Source organism: Cucurbita maxima, unplaced genomic scaffold (assembly GCF_002738345.1).
Source record: "Cucurbita maxima cultivar Rimu unplaced genomic scaffold, Cmax_1.0 Cma_Scf00001, whole genome shotgun sequence".
NCBI lineage: Eukaryota > Viridiplantae > Streptophyta > Magnoliopsida > Cucurbitales > Cucurbitaceae > Cucurbita > Cucurbita maxima.
The window spans coordinates 10,402,180-10,425,893 of NW_019272017.1; the positions used below are offsets into that span (position 1 = coordinate 10,402,180).

At 39.4% G+C, this 23,714-nt stretch overlaps 1 protein-coding gene and 1 pseudogene across 2 annotated transcripts; one reads left to right on the forward strand and one right to left on the reverse strand.

The window, feature by feature from the left end:
- LOC111487991 overlaps window positions 1–23,714 on the reverse strand; it is a 601,695-nt pseudogene that overhangs the window by 356,371 nt on the left and 221,610 nt on the right.
- Window positions 11,386–19,531, forward strand: LOC111489794 (DNA (cytosine-5)-methyltransferase 1B-like). 2 transcript variants are annotated; one of them, XM_023138183.1, is made up of 13 exons: window positions 11,386–11,611; window positions 11,664–11,750; window positions 12,581–14,087; window positions 14,214–15,720; window positions 15,906–16,070; window positions 16,780–16,984; window positions 17,073–17,184; window positions 17,371–17,518; window positions 17,598–17,795; window positions 17,975–18,253; window positions 18,331–18,492; window positions 18,641–18,859; window positions 19,173–19,531. In XM_023138183.1, exons 3-13 carry the CDS (start codon window positions 12,583–12,585, stop codon window positions 19,320–19,322), a joined length of 4,650 nt encoding a protein of 1,549 aa, XP_022993951.1. In that variant the 5' UTR covers window positions 11,386–11,611; window positions 11,664–11,750; window positions 12,581–12,582; the 3' UTR covers window positions 19,323–19,531. The 2 variants fall into 2 exon arrangements, with proteins under 2 accessions (XP_022993951.1, XP_022993944.1); XM_023138176.1 differs by lacking the exons at window positions 11,386–11,611; window positions 11,664–11,750 and adding an exon at window positions 12,159–12,256.

A 23,714-nucleotide genomic window follows, 5' to 3' on the forward strand; every position in this document is an offset into this window, starting at 1 on the left:
ATTGACTATCCAATACCACTTCATTGTGACAACCAATCTGCGATTCGCATAGCAGAAAATCTGGTATTTCATGTTACAACAAAACATGTGAAGGTGTACTACCATTCCATTAGAGAGAAAGTTCTGAAGGAAGAAAACGAGATGCAACAGATCAAGACAGAAGACCAAGTGACAGACTTGTTTACAAAAGGGCTAATATGAGAGCTTTCATTATCAGCTCAACATGATGCAGCGATTGAAAACTAGTGCTGAGGGGGAGTGTTAAAATATCATCACTAGCCCAATAGAGGAGAGTTCACTAATTGTATGAGCCCATTTATATGCCTTTTAGTAAAATGATTTAGGTATTTTAGAATAAAGATAGCTACAGATTTTAGGAAGAAGATTGAGATATTTTAGGAAGAAGATTCAGATTTTTAGGCCTAGATTGCCTAGGCTTAAATATAAATACCCTCCACCCCACCTAGGTTTCAATCCTAAGAAACCTTGTAAGTCAACATAAGAGTCTTTCAGCACTGGCGATTGTGGTGGCTAGGTCTTGAACCTTTTGTTCATATATTTTTTTTCTTGGTCCATGGTTGCAATTTGTCTATAAAGCAGAATATTTTGTCTTTTTCCGACATGTCTTTGATATCTAACATCAAAACTAAAAATTGTTTAACATAATCTTTTATGTCTCTAGTCTGTCTCAGTCATTGCAGTTTTTTCCTTGCTATGTATTCAACATTTTCGGGAAAAAATTGAGTCATCAACTCTCTCTTGAGATCTTTCCATGAATCGATGGTGCATAACCCATTTTAGATATTGTTCACCTTCAAGCGCCACCAAAGTTTTACATCATCTACAAGAAGCATTGTCGCTAGTATAACTTTTAGGTCTTCGGTACAGGCTCCTGTAGCTTTGAAGTATTGTTCTACATCAAAGATAAAGTTCTCTAACTCGTTTGCATCTCGGTTCCCTTTAAAGACTCTGGGATTCGAGAACTTTAGTTTATTAGGTTCTGCATGAGTTTTCCTTGGGGTGAGACTCTCAACGGCTCTTATTGTCACACTCATTCGGGTGTTCATTCGAGTGTATTAGCTTTGATCATTAAAAGGGGAGAATTAGGTCATGGGACAATATATTGAATATCAAAATTGACCAAGGTAGCCATGAAGAACATGTATTCATCTAGAAGCAAAGGTTCCCTCAAGTATATGAGTCAAGAAAGACAACATTTTAAAAACAAAAACTTGTCGACCTAGTTGTTAGAAGTTACTGTGATGTCTTTTGACTTACTAGTGCTTCATAGCATGTGTTTTTCATGAACCAAATCTTCAAAGAGGTTCTTAGACTACTTTCTAGTAGTGTGTATTGTTAAAAGATCATCACTAGCTTAATAGAGAACCCAAAAATTGTTTGAGCCCATGTCGGTTAGAAATGGCCGACGATCGAAATATGTTGAAACAAATAACTGAAGCGGAAGAACAACTCAAGGGGAGAGAGCTTTTTGGAACAAAAAAACCTTAAGCACTTTAACCCTAAACCTTAACCTTAGCTTTTTGACTTCTTTTCGTAAGTCAAGCTTTTTAACTCACATTTTCATCTGTAAGCTTGACTTTACTCGAGATTCTTCATTTTAAGAATCTCTCGCATGTCTGCAACTTTAATCCTTGCTAGGGTCTTGGTGAGAACGTCTGCACATTACTTTCTAGTTTCGACTTTGCTTGGTCCCTGGTCTTTGGTCGACTTTGCTTCAGAAGAAATTTTAATTTTGCAACATGCAATTTCTTCAACTCCTCCCTTATGTGCATCAATTTATCATTAGGCTTACATGTAGAAAATTCTTGTAACTGCTCCTCTGTGTTTCAACCTTCTTTTTAGGTTTGTGTCTTGGTTTCTTTGGTTGAGATAACAAGTTTGGAGTCTCATTTCTGTTATGCCTTGGTGGTCTTCCTCTAAGCCTCCTTGGTTGAGATGATAACTCTGATGAAACACATGAATTAGTAGGTTGCACTTCACTAACTAAAGTAGCCAGAGGCTGCTTCTTCGATTTATTTATCTATTCCTTTTTCTCTTGACCCGTTGGTTTCTTCTTCACTTTCTTGCTGCCAATGCCAATTAATACTTTTGAAAGATGTTGATAGTCTTTCAATAGTACCTTATATAGGCGGTTTTGCAGCCGTTTTTCCTTCATCAACAAGGCTCCGTTTCGGTCATATATCTTGAGGAATGGGCTGACTGTCTCTACTCTGCTACCTTCTTCTGTTATTTGACCAATACTAATAATATAACTATTCAAACTCGGGATGTAATACACCTTGGTCAATAGACGTTGATCATCGTTCTTACACTGAAACAAGATAGATTCTTTTCCTTGGATCAGTATAATTGATCTATCGCAAAGCTTCACGTTTCCAATGAACTTTTCATCAAGTTCCTTGAACTTTGCTCGATCTCTGGTCATGTGGATGCTTGCTCCGTTGTCTAGGTACCAGAGAAAATTACAAGACAAGAAAGAGTACAATGGAAGTAGTGTGGTACACACAGCCAACAACACAGTGTCACAACTAACACACAGCCAATTACTCAGGTCGACAATACGACAATCATGCGATAATAAATCTGATAAGGTGCACTACATAATGTTTATTGTGTACCAGGTATAAAGAAGAACTTGTTGTCAGTGTCACAACTAACAACATCAAGAAACTACGTCTTGTTTAAGCCAAAAGATGTGAGTCTATAAAGTTGTTAAGGTAATAGGAAAGTCAACGATGGAAGGGCAAAGAGTGGAGTTCATTTACCCCTATCAGAGTTTGCCTATGTAGACAAGACTAAAAGAATGAGACAGTAGATCTATAACATGCAAGATGTCCCGACATGATAGCTACCACAAGTTGAAGGTGATTATGGAGAAATTCATGTTCAAAGGTCTACCTCAACCTGAAGGCAAAATAAACGTTCGCGTTGGATGTTAATATGGTAAAACTCATCAATTACCATACAAAGAATCAAAGTTCAAAGAAAAGAAGTCATTAGAGTTAATTCACTCGAATTTATTTGGTCTAGTCAACTGAACATCAATTAGCAGGATGCGATATATGGCGACGTTCATTGAGGATTACTCCATATATGTGTGGATTTTCTTTATGAAAGAAAAGTCTTACCCATTCTCAAAATTTCAAGAATTCAAGATGACGATCAAATAAAAAGTTGAAAGAAATATTTGTTGCCACGAAGAATACATGTCAAATGAGTTCAATCAATATCTACAAAAGCATGGATACGTCATTAGTGTACATGTGTCAAACCCACCATAACAAAATGGTAGCAAAAAGAATGAATTGACATCTGGTAGAAAATTTTCAAAGGATTTTATGTCAATTTCCACAAGAAACCTTGTAATTAGGAGCAACACGTTATTGGTAACAAGAACATAGAAGGGTATTGAAGAAGAAAGAGAAAAAATGAGGAAAAATAGGAAACGGTTAGGTTATATATGGAAACAAAGACAAATGGAGGAAGGTGATTAAATGTACATAAACCTTTTTTATTTTTATTTTTATTTTCTTTTAACAAAATAAGTATTTATTTTATTTATTTATTATTATTATTATTTGTTTTTTTTTATTTATTTTTTTATTTTTTGTAAAATTGAAGTGTGTTAACTAAATTTTCTAAAGTTTAAATGGATTTTTTTAAACATAGATATTTTTTATAATTTAGATAAAGGTTAAAGTGTGTATCAAATGTGTAACGGTATTAATGCAAGTGAAAGACGACAAAGAACAATAGTTTCTTTACTGTTAGATTTATTTTCTATCTTTATCCTCAACTAATTAACGATAATCTCATAGTTATTTTGTTAGATTCGAGTTATAAACTATGGCTTTAATAATAGTTTTCAAGCCACCATTGACATGACATCATTCAAAGCTTTGTATGTGTATTTGGGATGAAGTGGGTGAATGCGAGTTGTTAGGGCCAAAGTTGGTTTAAACTATCAATGAAGTCATGCAAAAGATCGGGATGTGGACTCGTGACCTAGAGTAGACACAAAAGTTATGCCGGTGTAAGACATAAGAATCTAGAGTTTGAAGTAGGGGATAGGAAATGTGAATGTTATATGATAATACATTGATAATTCAAAGCATGTTTAGATTTAACAAGATTTATACGATTGTGCAGATAATTCAAAGCATGTTTAGATTTAACAAGATTTATACGATTGTGCACTTATGGTCTCGTGGAAAAAGGTTAGTAAGCTACTTAACACTAGTATAAGCATGTATACTACTGAGTAAATTGCATCAAATGTAATTTTAATAGGCTAGTCTATGTATTTGTATAAGGTAAAAACAACAAACTACAATAATTTTTATGTCAATTTCAACGAGAGTATGCGTAATTAGGAGCAACAAGTTGCTAAAACAAGAAGAAATACTTTGATTTATGATAGCTCAGGTTGATGAACTTAATACATTATTCATGCGATACACATTGTTGTTTTTCACAGAATTTCGGTGAGAGGAAATTGGTTGTTGGAAGAAAATGCGTAACAAAAAGGAGAGAGAAAATTAACTGAATTCTGACTGCGTTTTGTTTTTATTTTCTGAACAAATCTCCTATTTAAAATAAAAATCATTCTAAAAATGGCTGGAGAGTGGCCAACTAAATCTGTGCCACTCCCTACAAAATTTCAGTCTAAAATTCTGGTGATCCATTCGACGTGTTTTGTCAAATGGTCAAACTGGCGATTTTCTGAAATCGTGTGAATAAGAAAAAACGGTAAAACTCAGGTTTTATCTAACAATCTCCTCCTAAAACCTGTAGTATATCTACTTTATTATTTGAACTCCGATCTTTGAGCGTAGTTCTTCAAATTTCACCCGCGCCAGGGACTTGGTGAAGATGTCTCCAAGTTGTTCCTCTGTTCGGATGTAATCAATTTTGATGAGCCCTCGATCTGCACATTCTCGAATGTAGTGGAATCTGATTTCTATGTGCTTGCTTCGTTCATGCAAAACTGGATTTTTGATCAGGGAGATCGTAGCTTTGTTGTCTACGTATAGCATTGGTGGATCACTTTCTCTCCCGATGAGTTCTTCCATTAGTCGCGCAAGCCAGATCCCTTGTGTTGCTGCCATCGAAGCGGCGATGTATTCTGCTTAACAGGAAGACAAAGCAACTACCTTCTGTTTTGTTGATTGCCAGCAGATTGCGCCGCCTGAGAGAAAGTAGATCATTCCGCTAGTGCTCTTACGATCATCAACGTCACCGGCCATGTCACTATCACTGTAGCCAACTAGCTTGAGTTTCTCCTTTCCGCTCCCTGCGCAGTATCTTACACCCCAGCCTCTGGTTCCGGCTACATAGCGCAGGATGCGCTTGACAGCCACTAAATGCTCCTCCCTAGGTGCTTCCATAAACCGGCTCACATATCCAACAGAATAAGCAAGATCAGGACGAGAGTTTACCAGATAGCGCTGACTCCCGACAATGCTGCGGTAATTGGTGGAGTCGACTGTCGTCGTAGTGCCAGCCTTCCTTAGTTGGAGTCGGGCCTCCATTGGCGTCCTTGTAGGATTATTGTCCACAAGTCCAGTTGTGTCCAGCAGCTTCTTTGCGTATGCACTTTGGCAGATGGAGATGCCGGTAGAATTCTGTTGCACTTCGATGCCGAGATAGTAGCTGAGCATGCCGAGATCGCTCATCTCGAAGTTTTTCGACATCTCCTTCTTGAACCTTCCGAGGACTTCCATGTCACCTCCAGTGATTATGAGGTCGTCGACGTACATTCCCACGATTAGTCGCTTCTTGTCATGGTCGTGCGTGTACATGCCATGCTCAGAGGCGCAACGTTTGAATTTCACTGACAGTAAGGTACTGTCCAGCTTCGCGTTCCAGGCTCGTGGAGCTTGTCGAAGCCCGTAGAGTGCCTTGTGCAGGCGCAATACTTTATTGGGGTTGTTGTTATCCAGGAAGCCAGGTGGTTGTCGGACATAAACAGTCTCCTTCAGCTCTCCGTTAAAGAAAGCAGACTTTACGTCCATATGGTGAATCTCCCAAGAGTAATGTGCTGCAATTGCAAGTAAGAAACGAACGGATTCTAACCTTGCCACTGGCGCAAATACCTCTTTGAAGTCCACTCCTTGCTTCTGGACGTAGCTCTTCGCCACCAGACGGGCCTTGTGCTTCACAACTTCTCCTTTTTCGTTGCGCTTCAGTTTGAAGACCCATTTGAGCCCTATGGCTTGGTGTCCCGGCGGCATATCCTCCAGACTCCACGTCTGATTTTCGGTGATGGATGTCATCTCCTCCTGCATTGCCTTCAGCCAGCACGGGTTCTTTTCTGCTTCGGCGAAGGTGTTCGGTTCATCTGCACTGATGGCATGTAGTTCGGCCACTTCTTCGAGCTCGCGCACTGCCAGTCCAGGTGGTTCACCTCCTCCTACTAGGTCGTCCATCCTCTGGTACCTGGCCTCCAGATCAGTATCGTGATCGGCATCCAGCGTCGAATCCGCAGTCCGTGGTGTTGCGAATTCCACTGGTTCAGGGGTTGCACCTGCTGGCGGCGGTGACGGCTGCTGATGCTGGGCTCCTCCTTCTTCCGGCTCGGTGACGAGGTACTTCACTGTAAATTGATTTGGATTATGGTCTGCCTTGATCACGTCATTCCACTGCCAGAAGGTGCTTTCGTCGAAGACGACGTCGCGAGACACGTGAGCTCGCCCCCCTACAGGATCATATAGTCTGTACGCCTTGCTCCCGGGTTCATAGCCGATAAAAACGACCTTCAGCCCCCTAGGATCGAGCTTGGCGAGGTGGGGACGTGTTACCTTCATGTATGCGACGCAGCCGAACACGCGAAAATGATGTACCGCTGGTTTTTTGTTGTACCAGGCCTCATATGGTGTCTCTTCCCGTCAAGGCTTCGGGTTGGTGACCGATTGAGGAGATAGACGGCCGTCATTACTGCCTCTCCCCAGAATCTCCCAGGCATCCCGGCCGTCACCAACAATGACCTTGCTGTCCCGACGATGGTCTGATTCTGGCGCTCCACCACTCCGTTCTGTTGGGGGGAGTAGGGCGCCGTTAGGTGCCGTTGTATGCCGATTTCGTCACAGTACTTACCGAAACTTGTCGAGGTGAATTCTCCGCCTCGGTCTGTGCGCAGCACTCGCATCTTCTTCTCACATTCGGCCTCCGCTCGCGCTTTAATGCACTTAACCGCCTCTGCCGCCTCACTTTTCGCCACATGAAGCGGCTTTTGTCATCGACTAACAGGAGGAAGAGACTCTTACCGCCTGGGGTCGCCGGCTTGATGGGCCCGCAGATATCGCCGTGTACAAGCTCCAACGGCTCATCGGCTCGATAGGATGTTCGAGACGGAAAGGGTGTGCGCCTCTGTTTGCCGATGAGGCACCCGTCGCACAGCTTGTTCACGCCTTTGATTGCTGGCAAACCGTGCACTAACTCCTCCTTCTGTAGTTTTTCTAGAGAAGGAAAGTTTAAATGCCCGTACCTTGCGTGCCACCTCCAAGATACCTCTTCGGTCTTGGCCGAGAGACTGACAGGTTGCTCTATCTCTAACTCCAGGATGTAAAGACGGTTCGTCGTGCGCCTTGCCTGTGTGAGCAGCCGTCGTTGATTATCGCAAATTTTGAGTAGTCCGCGCTCGATGGAGATGAAGCAGCCTGTCTCATCGAGTTGACCCAGGCTCACAAGGTTAGCCTTGAGCCTCGGGATGAAGTAGACGTCGGTCAGCTTGCGATGCTCGCCTCCCTTGCTGGCGAACAGGATGGTGCCGCGTCCTTCGATCTCGACGACGGATCCGTCACCGAATTTCACCGTCCCGCGGATCCCCGAGTCGAGTTTGGAGAATGCAGATCTAGCCTCGGTCATATGGTTTGTTGCCCCTGTGTCTAGGATCCATCGCCGGTCCTTTTGTTGCTCGTCCCGTTCGCTGATCTGAGCGAACACTCGCTCCTCCAGTTGAATTGGCTCGTGCACTTACCATGAAGAGAGCTGGCTCGTCCTCCTCGGATTGAGCCACATGGGCCTTTTCGGCCTTCTCCTTGTTCCTAAGCTTGCTCCAACAATTCCTGCTTAGGTGTCCTCTCTTCCCACAGTTCGAGCAGAGCCTGCCATTGGTCGACTCCTTCTTTTGATTCCCATCTTTCCCGCGCATGCGCCCGTGGGAGATCCATGGCTTCTTACCATCTTTGCGGCTGGAGGACCCATTGCTCTCGCCGGTGTTGTCACGGAGCTTTAGGCGTGCAAGTCATTCCTCCTCAGTGAGGAGTAGACGACCCCCCTTGTCGACAGCTGAAATGGGGTATTTTTCTTCCGCTGCTCGACGTTACGCAGTCTTCCGGTCACCTCTTTTACCGTTAGGTCGTTCACGTCAAGCAATGTCTCGATTGAAATCGCAACTTGCTCGAGGTGATCAGGGACAACCTGCAGCGGCGTGCAAGCCATTCCTCCTCAGTGAGGAGTAGACGACCCCCCTTGTCGACAGCTGAAATGGGGTATTTTTCTTCCACTGCTCGACGTTACGCAGTCTTCCGGTCACCTCTTTTACCGTTAGGTCGTTCACGTCAAGCAATGTCTCGATTGAAATCGCAACTTGCTCGAGGTGATCAGGGACAACCTGCAGCATCTTCTTCACGATTTCTGTCTCGCTGATGCTGCCACCGACTGTGGTGATGTTGTTGGCGAGCCCCGTGATCCGCATTGAAAAATCATCGACGGATTCACCGTCCTTAAAGTGGATCTCCGAGAGCTCCTTCTGCAACTGCTCGATGTTGGATTCCCGCACTCGCTGTAGGTTGACGCGCATCAACAAGATCCATTCGTTATAATTGGACTTTGTCAATATTGGATACTAAACGACGGCAGTCGTTGTCTCCCTGATCACTCGCTCAACGATAACTTGACACTCGTCATCACGGCGTCGGCCTCTTCGTGGCGGCAGTGATGGAGATGTCGGCACACGGCGACGGCGTGGAGGAGTGAGTGAGCCTGCCCGAGATGGGCCCCACGATGTGTGTGTTTTTACACTTCGCATTTTCTTCTACTCCAACCTGAGACCTTTGTGATGTTAGGTCAAAGCTCTAACCACTTGAGCTATTCAACTTGTTTGTTGATAGGTTGGCTCCTCTGCAATGATATACACCGATCTTCAACTTGGCTTTGATACTTGTTGTTTTTTCACAGAATTTCGGTGAGATGAAATTGGTTGTTGGAAGAAAATGCGTAACAAAAAGGAGAGAGAAAATTAACTGAATTCTGACGGCTTGTTTTTATTTTCTGAACAAATCTCCTATTTAAAATAAAAATCATTCTAAAAATGGCTGGAGAGTGGCGAACTAAATCTGTGCCACTCCCTACAAAATTTCATTCTAAAATTCTGGTGATCCATTCGACGTATGGTCAAACTGGCCATTTTCTGAAATCGTGTGAATAAGAAAAAACGGTAAAACTCAGGTTTTATCTAACACACATTGGTTGTGATATTACAATGACAAATCCTCCATGAAGCACTTTCTTCCTCGTCCCTCTCCTCAAAACCCTAACTTTTTTTTCTTTATCTTCTGGGTCCTCACAAACCCCTCTAAAGCAAGGGGTCATGAGGACCATTTTGCCCCTTGAAATTGACTTGGACCATCTTCTTAAATTTTTAACTATTTTCTTTTGTATTTTGAAATCACTGTCAAAGTTCTCAATGAAAACCTAAAAGTTAAAATTTAAAGGAAAATTAAGTATTTAATTCTGGTCGGGATTCGAATGATATAGTGAACACAAGAAGGAGAATACGAGGGTAGATACATGAACACAAGAAGGAGAATAGGAGGGTATTGAAGAAGAGAGACAAATGAAGAAAAAGAGGAAAAGTGTTAGGTCATAGATAGAAAGAAAGAAAAAAAAAAGAAAAGGAAAATAGACTAGCTATGTGATGTCAGGGGTATACATGTTCCGAGTTCGTTTGGGTTGAAGGATTTTTGTGACCCAACCCACAAGTTTAGGTTCGTACCAATTCAATCTAACCCTTTATTTTCGGGTTAGAGTTTAAGTTGGGTTGTTCGGTTGTTAAAAAAAAAATTATTTACACACTTCATAATTATTCAATACAATCTTAGATGAAGGATATTAAAAAACCACAAACAAACACAAATAAATCTATAATCACTCAGAAAAATAATTTCATTGATAACAACGAGAGAAAATTGTAACGTCCTAACATAATTCAACGTTGTCGGAGTTGGTTTGAGCTGAAGAATTATTTTGACCCCCAAAAGTTAAGGTTGGTTGGATTGGTAACTTAACCCAACCCTTTATACTCGGGTTGAGTTCGAGTTCGGCTGTCTGGTTGTTAAATTTTTTTTAGATAAACTATATTAAAAACCCACAAATAAACACACTAGGGAAATAACCTAGTGTAGGTATAAATCAAAATCAATAATCCTATCTAAACCATATACTTAAATTTAAAACAAAATAATGTGTTTAGAAATAATATGAAATATTAACCTATTTTTTTTTAAAAAAATTAAAAATAATAATAAAATAAATTAAACAAACCAATAAAAAGAAATAATGTTTTAGATGGTGGGCAATTATAGTAAGGCCAAAGTACCACATAAAATTTAATGTATTTTATAAATTTTTGTTTAGTTCGAGCCAACCAGCAACCAAATTAAACCAGTTTAAGTTCAGACAAATGAACCCAACCGAACCCTTATAATCTGAGGTGGGTTGGTATGGATTGTCGGGTTGAATGCACACTCCTATGTGACGAAGTGTAGATAAGGAGTGGAGGGGGTGCAGTTCATGTTTTAGGTTTACGGATATTAATGCAATTTTTGAAAGTAGAATGTGTTTTTTTGAACAAAGTACAAATGGTTTTATATACCAATGATAAGAATATTTAATTTTTTTTTTTTTTTTTTTTGTAAAATTGACGTGAATTAAATTTGGAAAGTTTAAATATATTTTTTTATGGATATTTTCTATAATTCAAGATAAGGTAAAGTGCGTATCAAATGTGTAACGGTATTAACAAGATTAACGTACTTATCAAATACATAACGGTATTAATAAGGTTAAAGGGTGTAACGGTATTAACGTAAATGAAAGACGACAAAGAACAATAATTTGTTTACCGTTAGATTTAGTTTCTATCTTTATCCTCAACTAATTAACGGTAATCCCATTTGTCGTATTCGAATTATAAAGTAGTGGAAAAAATATAATAAATTCAAAATTTAGAATACAAAAATATTCATTAAATCTCCTCCCCAACAAAGTGAAATGGTATTAAAATAAATAAATTAAAAAAAAAAATAGTGTTTTAAAAAATTATATGGTGTGGAAGGGAATGCAAGATTTGATTAGGGCAGCAGCGGGGCTCCAAAGACAACTCAGTAATCCCCAGCGGTAGTCAAAGAGCGTTGTTTGTATGTAGAAATTGGAAGGGAAAGGGATGAGCATTGAGTACCCGCCAAATGCAAACGCGGGAACCTCTGTGCTCTCATATGCCATTTTTGTACTCAAATTTTGTTTCCAAATTATTCCAATCCATTCCCTTTTTTCACTTTCCCGCCTTCTTCTTCTTCTTCCCCTTCTCTTTTTTTTTTTTTTTTTTTTTTTTTTTTTTTTTTTTTTTTTTTTTTTTTTTTTTTTTTTTATTGCTTTCTTCTCATCTCTCTCTCACAATCCCCTCCTTCCTCCCTCTTCCTTCTCCGCCGCTGTACATTCTTCCTCAGGTCAGGCCCCGCCCTCTCTCTCTCTCTCTCATTTCACTTCCTTTCATGCATTTGATCCTTTAATTTGGCATATCTGCATCTGTGTTTTGTTTTTCCCCTGAAATCAGACGATTCTAGTAACCGATTATCTCGTGTGATTTTGTTGTTCTTGTGTTTTCTTTGTTTTTTTGGTTGTTGAACTGGCTTTTGTCGTGTATTGTGGTAGAGTTTTTCTCCTTCTTTCGGTTTCTTTCGGTTACTTACGGTTTAACTCAAGCATTTGTTTGGTTCCCTGAGGCTATTTGGCATTATGCTTTCTGGGTTTCCGTGGTTTTCTCCTTTTCTCTTTCTAGTTAGTTAGTAGCATTGGCTGCTTCATCTTTTTGATCTGTCAACATTTCACTGCATCTGCTCTTTCTATTGGAGTGTTGATGACATGCATATATAAGGATCGGCTTGTGGGTTCCTCTTTACTTAATCTGTTTTGCATTCTTTTGACTTTGGTATCACTGTTTTGTTAACCATGGGTAGGTAGCTGCTTCTCTGGTCTCTTCACGTTTGAAGCTCTCATATCAAGCTTACTTGTGTTTTTCATGTTTTATTTGTGGTTGTTTTGTACACCAAATAATATTAGTTTATCGAAGTGTTTCGTTTTCCTAGGGGTGGGATATATAGATTTTAATCAAATGTTTTTTGTGATTTCCATTTTTGATTCATGATGGCTTTTTACTGTTTGTTCTTGATGATGTTCCTACGTTTCTCTTTAATCTGCATGATGTGCGTTGGAGTATTTTTGCGCCTTCTGATTTAATCCATTTTCGTCCATAAGCTAAATCCATGTTGTATTACAGGTATGGCAAAGAAGACTAGGAGTCAATTGATGGCTACATCTAATGATCTAAAAAAGTCGGACACTCAAGATGTGAAACCAGTTAAACCAAAGCAGAAGAGAAGTAGGTCAGAGACCAAAGAACAAGCTGTTGGTGTTAGGAAAATGCCAAAGCGTGCTGCTGCCTGCTCAGATTTTAAGGTCAAAACTATTCCATTACCAGAGAAATCTTCTGTTATTGAATGCAAAAGGGAGGTGGCGGTGGAAGATGAGATAGCTGCAGTTGGCTTGACGACGTCGGGTATGGATGATTTTCGGCCAAATAGGAGACTGGCTGAATTTACATTTCATGATGAGGATGGAAAGCCACAGGCTGTTGAAATGTTAGAAGTAAATAATTTGTTCATTTCGGGTACTATCTTGCCTTTTGAAGACACCCCTGATAAAGAGAAAAATAAGGGTGTTAGGTGCGAAGGATTTGGACGGATCGAGTCTTGGACAATATCTGGTTATGAAGATGGCTTACCAACTATATGGATCTCCACCGATATAGCTGATTATGATTGTGTTAAGCCTGCAGGATCTTACAGAAAGCTATATAATATCTTCTATGAAAAAGCCAATGCCTGTGTGGAGGTCTACAAGAAATTGGCAAGGACTTCTGGTGGGAATCCAGATTTGACACTGGATGAGTTGGTTGCTGGAGTAGTACGCTCCTTGAACAGTAGTCGAAATTTTCCTGCTGGGATGTCTGTCAAAGATTTTATCATCTTGCAGGGGGAGTTTATATATAATCAACTTGTTGGTTTGGATGAAACATCCAAGAGAAATGACCAGATTTTCATAGACTTGCCTGTTCTTTGTGCTCTAAGGGATGAAAGCAGAAAACAAAGGAACTTGCCACCAAGTACCGGCATATTTGATGGGTTCACAAATGTCGGTTTGAAGATTAAAGATGGAGAACAGTTTAATCCTCCCAATATGCCTGGGTTTGGAGATGAGGAAGATGAGGATTTGAAATTGGCTAAGTTGCTGCAAGAAGAGGAGTATTGGCGATCTGCAAAGCAAAGAAAAAATCAGCGTTCTACTGCAGCAAACAAGTTCTACATCAAAATCAATGAGGATGAAATTGCAAATGACTATCCTTTACCAGCCTTTTACAAAACTACGAAAGACGAAATGGACGAGTATGTTATCTTCGATGGAGATATGGATATATGTGATCCTGATGATCTTCCTCGAAGCATGCTTCATAACTGGTCCCTTTACAATGCTGATTCCCGGCTTATTTCTTTAGAACTCCTTCCAATGAAACCTTGTGATGACATTGATGTGACAATATATGGATCGGGGATCATGACTGCTGATGATGGAAGTGGATTCTGTCTTGATGCTGATACTAGTGTGTCATCTTCGGCTCAAATACAGGACACTGATGGGATCCCAATTTATTTGAGTGCAATAAAGGAGTGGATGATTGAATTTGGATCTTCAATGGTGTTCATATCAATTCGCACTGACATGGCCTGGTAATACGACTATATAACCTTTAAAATATAATGACATTAAATTGTTGGAAATATTGTTTGTGTTCACCACTTCTTACATAAGTTCCATTTTATCGTAATATTACTGTTTTCTATTTGTTCCATTAGGTATCGGTTGGGAAAGCCATCCAAACAGTATGCTCCATGGTATCAAACAGTACTAAGAACTGCAAGGCTTGCCATAAGCATTATTACCATACTGAAGGAGCAGAGCCGTGCCTCAAAGCTTTCTTTCTCCGATATTATCAAAAGAGTTTCTGAATTTGATAAGAACAATCCTGCTTATATCTCTTCTACCCCATCAGTTGTTGAGAGGTATGTGGTGGTACATGGACAGATAATACTGCAAACCTTTTCTGAATATCCAGATGATGTGATCCGGAAGTGTGCCTTTATCACTGGGCTTAGTGATAAAATGGAGGAAAGGCATCATACCAAGTGGTTAGTAAAAAAGAAGGCTGTACTAAAGAAGGAAGTGAACATGAATCCAAGAGCTTCAATGAATCCTGTAACATCAAAAAGGGCTATGCCTGCTACAACAACTAGATTGATAAACAGGATTTGGGGAGAATTTTACTCAAATTATTTGCCGGATGACTTGAAAGAGGCAGATAATAATGAAACAAAAGAAGATGAACTGGAAGAAGATGAGGAGGTTGAAGACGAAGAATTGGAAGAGGTTGAAGAGGAAGATGGTCAAGTGGATTTGAAAACTGAGGAATCAAAACCTGTTGTAAAGCCTGCAAAGGCAAAGCTTTCTGATGGAAAAATTAAATGGGAGAGTGAAATAGTGGGCACAACAAGTCAAGGCTATCCTCTTTACAAACAAGCCATTGTCCATGGAAATTTGGTTACCGTGGGTGGTTTTGTGTCTGTGGAACCAGATAATGTAGATGACTTGCCTGCCATATGTCTTGTGGAGTACATGTATGAAAATTCCAACGCAAGGAAAATGGTTCACGGTAGACTTGTGGTAAGAGGATTAGAGACTGTTTTAGGCAATGCTGCAAAGGAGCGGGAGGTTTTTCTTACAAATGATTGCCTAGAATTAGAGTTGAGTGAAATTAAAGAAACAGTGGTAATAGAGATTTGCACGAGGCCTTGGGGATATCAGCACCGTAAGGATAATGCGAAGAAGGTTAAGGCTGACGAGGAAAGAGCAGAGGAGAGGAAACGTAGAGGATTGCCTATGGAGTTCTATTGTAAAAGTTTATATTGGCCTGAAAAAGGTGCCTTCTTTCGTCTTCCAAACGAAACAATGGGCCTGGGAACCGGAGATTGCCATTCTTGTAAACTAAAGGAAACCCAAAAAGAGGACACCATAGAGTTGCATTCTTCTTTGACCAGCTTCAAGTACAAGGGCACTGACTATTCTGTTAATGATTATGTTTACTTAGCTCCTCATCATTTTGGAACTGATGATAGAGGCATTGAGACATTCAAGGGTGGAAGAAATGTGGGCCTCAATGCTTATGTTGTTTGTCAATTGTTGGGAATTGAATCACCCAAGGGTTCAAAACAACCTTGTCCATTATCAGCTATGGTCAAAGTTAGAAGATTTTTTAGACCAGAGGACATTTCGGTAGAAAAGGCATACTGCTCTGATATTAGAGAAGTAAGTGCTTTTTCCAGGTTTATAAAATTTGGAATATCATGGAATTAGATCTTTGTATGCCATCAAATGTACTGCATTACATTTGGACTCCAATTTTCTTATTTACTGGGCATAATTTGTTCATTTGACTACTGTTTGTGGACTTTTCATTGTTATTAATTAATAACACTTGCAATTCTTTTCAGCTGTACTACAGTGATGAAATATCAATGAAGCCTGTTTCTGCTATAGAAGGAAAGTGCGAAGTAAGAAAAAAGCAGGATATCCCAATGTCAAACTGCCCTGTTATCTTCGATCATATCTTCTTTTGCGAACATCTCTATGATCCAGAGAAGGGAGCCATCAAAAAGGTAACTATTTTCTGGTGTGAATTTAAACATTAACAAAAGATCACGTGAATTCTGCCAAGATATTGGATATTGACTTGCAAGGAAGAGAACAAATTCTACATATGAACAAAATTTGGTTCTAGCTTTGGCCTTCTATGATGGGGTGGTTAGTGCTTGACTTGTGTTAGCTGAATTAGAGAAGTCATGGTTTCTCAATTAGTTTCACATCATGTGCTCCATGGTCGCCTCAACTCTTCACACCATTGTAGGTTCACCGGACATACTACGTAGGCTGGTAATAGATTTCTTCTTTAGTCATGCATAACAGAGGGTATAACACTCGGGACAGATCTAACTTTTCAAATGCTCTCTACATTTACTTTCTCTACTGAGTCTTGCAAATGCCTTCCCTTAGATACTCTTATTCAGTATGCTCCCTTCAATCATTTCTTTTTTACTAACACCTTGTCAATAGTCAACGCTTTCTCAAAAAACAGTACTTTCAGCTCAGCTGGAAGAGTAGGATAGTCTTATGTTGTGACTTCGCTGAAATTTCTACTGGATTTTCAGAAATTTGACAAATAATGTTTTGTACTAGTAGATAGGATCTTGGCTGGGACAATGCTTCCAAGTGAAGTTCATAGGCATCCCTATTACTTTCTGCATCAATCAGAGCATTCCTTGAATTGTATTTTTCTTCCCTGGATGTTTAATATGTTTTTTTTTTCAGTTGCCAGCGAATGTGAAACTAAGTTCCTCTTCCGAAAGGCCAATGAGTGACGCAGCACAAAGAAAGAAAAAAGGGAAGTGTAAAGAAGGAGAAAGTATACCTGATGAAACTGACAACAAAAAAGATTTGCCATTGGAAAACCGTTTGGCTACTCTGGATATATTTGCTGGATGTGGTGGCTTGTCTGAGGGTCTGCAGCAAGCAGGTAACTTCAGTTTTCTATGTCTCGAGTAAAAACTATAACTTACTTTGATGACTGACCTCACATCGTGGCCATTATGCTTTTGTTATAGGCGTTTCAGTTACCAAATGGGCCATTGAATATGAAGAGCCTGCGGGTGAAGCATTTAGTCTCAATCATCCAGAGGCATTGACATTTGTGAACAATTGCAATGTGATTCTAAGGTTGATTGCGGATGGCAATTGTGCTTAAATATTTCTTCTATTTTTGGAGTTGTCTTATTTTCCTTTCCCAGTTTTGATCTTTTCTTTTTTTGGTTGTACATTGTCTTGGAGTTTCTCAATGAGGTGTACATGGTTTTCATGCTAAGCCTTGTTTTCTCAATGAGGTGTATATCGATTTTAATGCAGGGCTGTCATGACAGCATGTGGTGATGCTGATGATTGTGTATCAACTTCTGAAGCAATTGAACTAGCAGAAAAACTTGATGAAAAGGAGATCAATAATCTGCCTCGTCCAGGACAAGTTGAATTCATCAATGGAGGACCTCCTTGTCAGGTATGGTTAACATCTTGCATTTCATATTTATAACATGAAATATCCAAACCTTTCATTATTCTAATATTTTTCTACACAGGGTTTTTCTGGAATGAATCGTTTTAATCAACGTGCCTGGAGTAAGGTCCAATGCGAGATGATATTGGCATTCTTATCCTTTGCCGAATACTTTCGTCCAAAGTATTTTCTTCTGGAGAACGTGAGGAATTTTGTTTCGTTTAATAAAGGGCAAACTTTTCGCCTTACCTTAGCATCACTTCTTGAGATGGGATATCAGGTTGGTGTAGTCTTTTAATTCTGTATTAGTCCAAGCCAAAGTCATTGTTTGCCTGCAGCAATTCTTTGTTCATAGTTGTGAATGGGATAGGAATGTTAGCAGAGGATAGGTTCTTTATCTTTATGGGTGCCAACCAAGGAATTAAGAATCCAGATTGAATTAACTTGCTATTTGTATAGGTAAGATTTGGTATTCTGGAAGCTGGGGCATATGGAATCTCTCAATCTAGAAAACGTGCATTCATATGGGCAGCATCTCCAGAGGAAATTCTACCAGAATGGCCAGAGCCAATGCATGTGTTCGGTGGCCCAGAGCTCAAGATTTCATTGTCTGGTAATACTCGGTATGCTGCTGTTCCTAGTACGTCAGGAGGTGCACCTTTTCGTCCAATTACTGTCAGAGATACAATTGGCGATCTTCCCGCTGTTGGAAATGGTGCTTCTGTGACAACAATGGAGGTGATTCTTATTTGCCTTTCCGCTTTAAACATGTCATGTTCTGTTATCTTTCTGCTGATCTCTTCATTCTGGTGCAGTACAAGAGCGAACCAACATCTTGGTTTCAAAAGAAGATTCGAGGAGATATCCTTGTCTTAAATGATCATATATCAAAAGAAATGAATGAGCTAAATCTTATTAGATGTCAAAGAATTCCCAAACGCCCAGGCGCTGATTGGCGCGACCTTCCAGATGAGAAGGTACATTCTTTCTGATGGGTGAACCACTTCCAGTTTATGAATCTATTCAGTTCAATTCACATTTGGAAAAGATATTAGTTGGCTTGTCTGCATATTCTTGGGTCGGCCTTCATCTTATTCCCTCCATTTTCCCTCGTTGTGTCGTCAGGTTCGGTTGTCAACTGGACAGATGCATGATATGATACCCTGGTGCCTGCCGAACACAGCCAAGAGGCACAACCAATGGAAAGGCTTGTTCGGTCGGTTGGATTGGGAGGGGAACTTCCCCACTTCAATTACTGACCCACAACCAATGGGCAAGGTTGGGATGTGCTTCCACCCTGAGCAGGATAGGATACTTACCGTCCGCGAATGTGCTCGATCTCAAGTAAGTTATTGCTTCATTCTCCTTTCATCCTTACAATGTGTGTATTTGTAGCAAGAAGGAATTTAGATATCTCCACTAGTACATTACAAGTAAACATGGCTAGGAATCACAACTCTCCACAATAGTATGATATTGTCTACTTTGAGCATAAGCTCTCGTGGCTTTACTTTGGGCTTCCCCAAAAGGCCTCATACCAATAGAGATGTATTCCTTACTTATAAACCCATGACTAACCCTTTAATTAGCCAACGTGGGACTCTTCTCCCAACAATTCTCAACAAACATGGTACGTGTGTGTGTTGGTTTTGTGCAGGGATTCCCAGACAACTATATATTTGCTGGTAATATTCAACACAAACACAGGCAAATTGGGAATGCTGTTCCTCCTCCTTTGGCGTATGCTTTGGGGTGGAAACTCAGGGAAGCAATAGAGATGAAAATGTCCAAATCAGAGTCGAGTTGATTGTGTGTTTGAGCTGCAATTTTGTCTTGTAGCTGTAGTTTTAGGTTCTTCTCCACATCTTTACCTTCTGTGTACACCATTACCTCAGATTTGTCAATTAGATTTTAAGAGTCACCGGCATGTTTGTTATTTCCATGAGAACATTATTTGAAGATAATGTATTCCTTTATGTACAGCTTGCCTAATCAATCTCACTTCGCCCTTGTTTACTATATTTAAACTTATCATCAATCAATCTTAAAAAAGTTTAATCGTCATGGATTACTTCAACTTTATGTTCTTGTTTTCTCTGTAAATAATCCCTCCGACCCACAATTTTCATCACTAATCTCTCTCGTTATTTCTCCACTTGCTTGCTATATCTTTCTTTATTTCTAACCAACACCAATAAGGAGAAAAAGAAAGAAAGAAAAGAAATGAAGCAGTCTCGGTGTTAATTTCAAAATTGAATCTTCTAACCAACCTCTATTTCAGACCCAAACCAGTAACTAAATCTTAGCTTCAAAATCAGATCTTGATGAGCAAGATCAAGCAAAGTAGGTGTGCATATTGTTGTAACACTTTCGGGCTGGATTGGATGAAATTGTATGTTGAATCACATTGCACTCTTGAGGCAGTGAGAGAATGATTGTGCAACACTTGTTCTGACCCACCGAACAAGTCAGCCTTGTGAAAGTTGAATTTTGTAGACAATTTTAACGTACGAGCGAGCCTTGAGTCACATTTGAGAGAAATGTTTTATAAAACGTGAGAGAGGAAATGAGTTGAAAACAATTTGAAAAAAAAAAAAACAATGTTATAGGTTAAAAGCGAATAAGCATCCACCACGATTTTGATAGCATATAACCTGAATAGGAAGAATTGGCAACTTATCACATCACCTATAGTACATTTTGGGGCATTTTAGAATAGGTATGTGGCCATGGGCAACACGCCCTGGACAAGCATGACTGAGACATCTAACATGCCGTCACAAGTAACACTCCTTGGACAAGTATGACTGTGATATCTTCCCCCACTCGATTGGTTCATGCCTCGATCAACCGAATCTTCATGAACTTGGAGATGTAGGATGAGGGTGACTTCAAGTCTCTTGATGCGCTTCAAGTCGACTCACATTAAGGAGTATTTTCGAATCTACCAAGAACTGTTGAAAATTACTTCACGGTTCATGGACTCTTTGCATCTTCTCTATCGGTCTCACTTTTCAATCCCTTTGTAATTTTCTTTCAAAAGGTCATATATGCCTTGACCTTGTATCCGAGTCTAAAATCTTGTGGAAGAAATTCTACGTTGTTGGAATATATCAAAGAGGCTTGCAACCTATTGTTTTTATAAATGTAGAGTTCTTGCCTTCATATTAATGGTTTTCTTTTAGTTTTTAATTAAATCAAAATGGTCTCAATCCTTCCGCTATAAAGATGAAGAGTTCATTCCCTTCAACTTTGTGTTTAAGCAAGCAATCAAAACCTAACAAGATGTCGAAGTCGTCCATCTTGATTATCACAAAATCGGTTTGTCCAATCTATCTCCCTAGCTTGATCAAAGTTTACTTTGCAACTCTTGAGACAGGTAGGGTAGCCGAATTAACGACTATCATCTTTCCTATGTCTCGATGTTAGAGGATGTTTAAGCGTTTTACTTCTGTCTCAATCATGAAGTCGTGGACAACTCTAGAATCAACAATAGTGTTCTTGGCCATTTTGTGGTTAACTCATGTCTCGACATACATAATACCTCATCTAATAACTCTTTTATCTCTCTCATTCTCTTCTGGTGAGTAGACAAATACTTTAGTGCCCGTATATAGTGGCATTCAACGCTTTCAACTAGTGTTGTTTCAACTTTAGCCGTTTCATACTCAACCTCTAAATTTGTTCCAAATTTTACTTGAAAGGCAGAGAGTGCCACATTTTGTGGCCATTCAAATTCTCGATGGGTTCCCTTGTATATGAAGTAGGTAAAGGGCCCTTGATTGTTGTTATTCTATTTATGAGATCTCCGCCACGTAGTTTTACATCTTTATTGGGAGGCTTCACTATCCCCTCCTCCAGCCTTGGGTTTGTCACCTCCCCCGCCTTTGGGGTTGGGTCAATATTTCCTATTACCCTACTTGTGAAAGCGTGGTTTCACATTATGGATCATTGTTAAGGTCAAATAGTCGTTCGGTTGTAGCATAAATCGTGTAAAAGTCTTGAACTCTTTGTTTGTAGAGGTCTTCACCCACGACTTCAGTCCCTAAACAAAAAGACCTTGTCTTTCTCAGACATGTCATGAATGTCCAACATAAGCACAAAAAATTGCTTAACGTAGTCTTTGATATTCCCAATATGTCTCAACTCCCTTAATTTCATTCTCACTATTATCTCAATAATCTCTAGGAAGAACGGTGAATGGAGTTCTTGTTTTAAGTTCTCCCAAGTATCCATAATATATTGACCATCTTGAATGTCTATGTACTTAGATCTCCACCAACAACTTTACATCATCAGTTAGATGTATTGTTTCCAATGTGACCTTCGCTTCTTTTCCCATAATATTTGTGGCTTGAAAGTACTATTCAAGGTAAAAAAAAAAAAATAAAGTTATCTAGAACATTGACATCTCGAACTTCATAGAAGGGCTTAGGCTTCAAGACCTTTACTTTGTTATATTGGTTCCCCATCACTCTCATAATGAGATTTAGTATGACGCTTAAATTTGTAACATCAGCCTTGATCACTCCATGGGCTGCACTTAAATCCTCAAACATTTCTGAAACCTTATGAATGATTGCTTGTTAAGAATGGTTTAGACCCATAGTATGTTCTTTTATCTAGATAACTGAGCCTGTCGAGTTATTCCCATGCTCGAAGTCACCAGCAGTTGTGTTATTGTCTTCTAGGGCTTCGACCATCAACATTAATTCACAAACGGGCATTGCCTCAAGGTGGCCTCCCATTTCGTCCATCTTGTCGACTTTAGTGGTAATCTTGTTCATGCAAGACTCCAAAAGCCTTATTACATCTAGGAACTTCATTCTAGTTGAGCAACTGATATTTGATCTCTACCAATTGGTCAGCTTGAGACTTGCTCAAATGTTTTGGAGCGAACATGTTTATTTACTACAATTAAGAAGCTAACCTAGATATGATATCACTTGTCACAATCGTACTCTTCTGGCAGCTAGACATGATTGTGCAAGATTTTTTCTAACCTAAGAACAACTCAACCATGTAAAAGTCAAATTTTGCAGTTAATCTTGACGTATGATAGAAATAGTTTATAAAACGAGAGCGAGGAAATGAGTTGAAAACAATTTGAAAAGAAAAACAATTTCATAGGCTAAAAGCGACTAAAAAAGAACACTTTGATAACGTATAATCTTGGTAGGAAAAATTGATAACTAATCACATCCTTCTATAATAAATTTTGGGACATTTTAGCCTTGGTGGGTGTAGACATGAGGTTGGTGAATGGTAATACACCTCTATATTGACATAAAAAGAATAGTAAGACCTAACTTGCATAAAAACAAATAAAAGGAGTTTGGAATGGGTATGCGGTCATGGAAAACACACCTTGAATAAACATGATCGGGACATTCGACAAGCAACTACAAGCAACACGTCTTGTACAAGCATGACCGTGATACCATGCACAAATATGTATGTCTATTAGGAAGATTATATCATGAAAAGTATGGAAGGATGATGTGCATTATAATCCATACCATGATTCTATAATGTGGGAGCTTATGCATGTTACATGTCACAAGCTCGAGACACTTCCCCAATATATTTTGAATTGATGTGTTCACTATGATATAATACGCGCTCCTTTCTTTTCGTTGGTTTTTGGCAGCGGAGTAGACGCTAGTCTGTAGTTAGGCCTATGAGTATATATAAGAACCTACCTAATGGGTTCATGTGATCATGTGTCGATCGTGCATAGAGAAATACTATGCATCCAACCCTACCCAAAAACGAAAGTACAACCCAAGGAATAGTTACAAAAAGTAGGTCGCACTATGAACCATGTTGCATATGATTACATTTCCAAATGTAACAATGGAGTCACTTACTTGGTATTTTTTAAATACTCAAACCAAGATTTATATTTCTTTCCAGTTAAAGACAAGGTCCCATGTATATATGATGACGTTAGCTGAGGAGGCCATGGATCAAGTTAGATTTTTGCATTTAAGTGGAGTCTTTATATTAAGATAGGACATTTTATTTCTAAACTTTTATAGAAAATGTTTTTATTTTTAGGACGTTGTTATTATGTTTAAAATGAATTTATGAATATTTAAGTTTATGACAATGCTTAAAGTGAAATATTTTTAATGTTTTTTTTTCACACAGTAGTCATGACACACATGTAGTAGCGATATTATTTTAAATAAAAAGT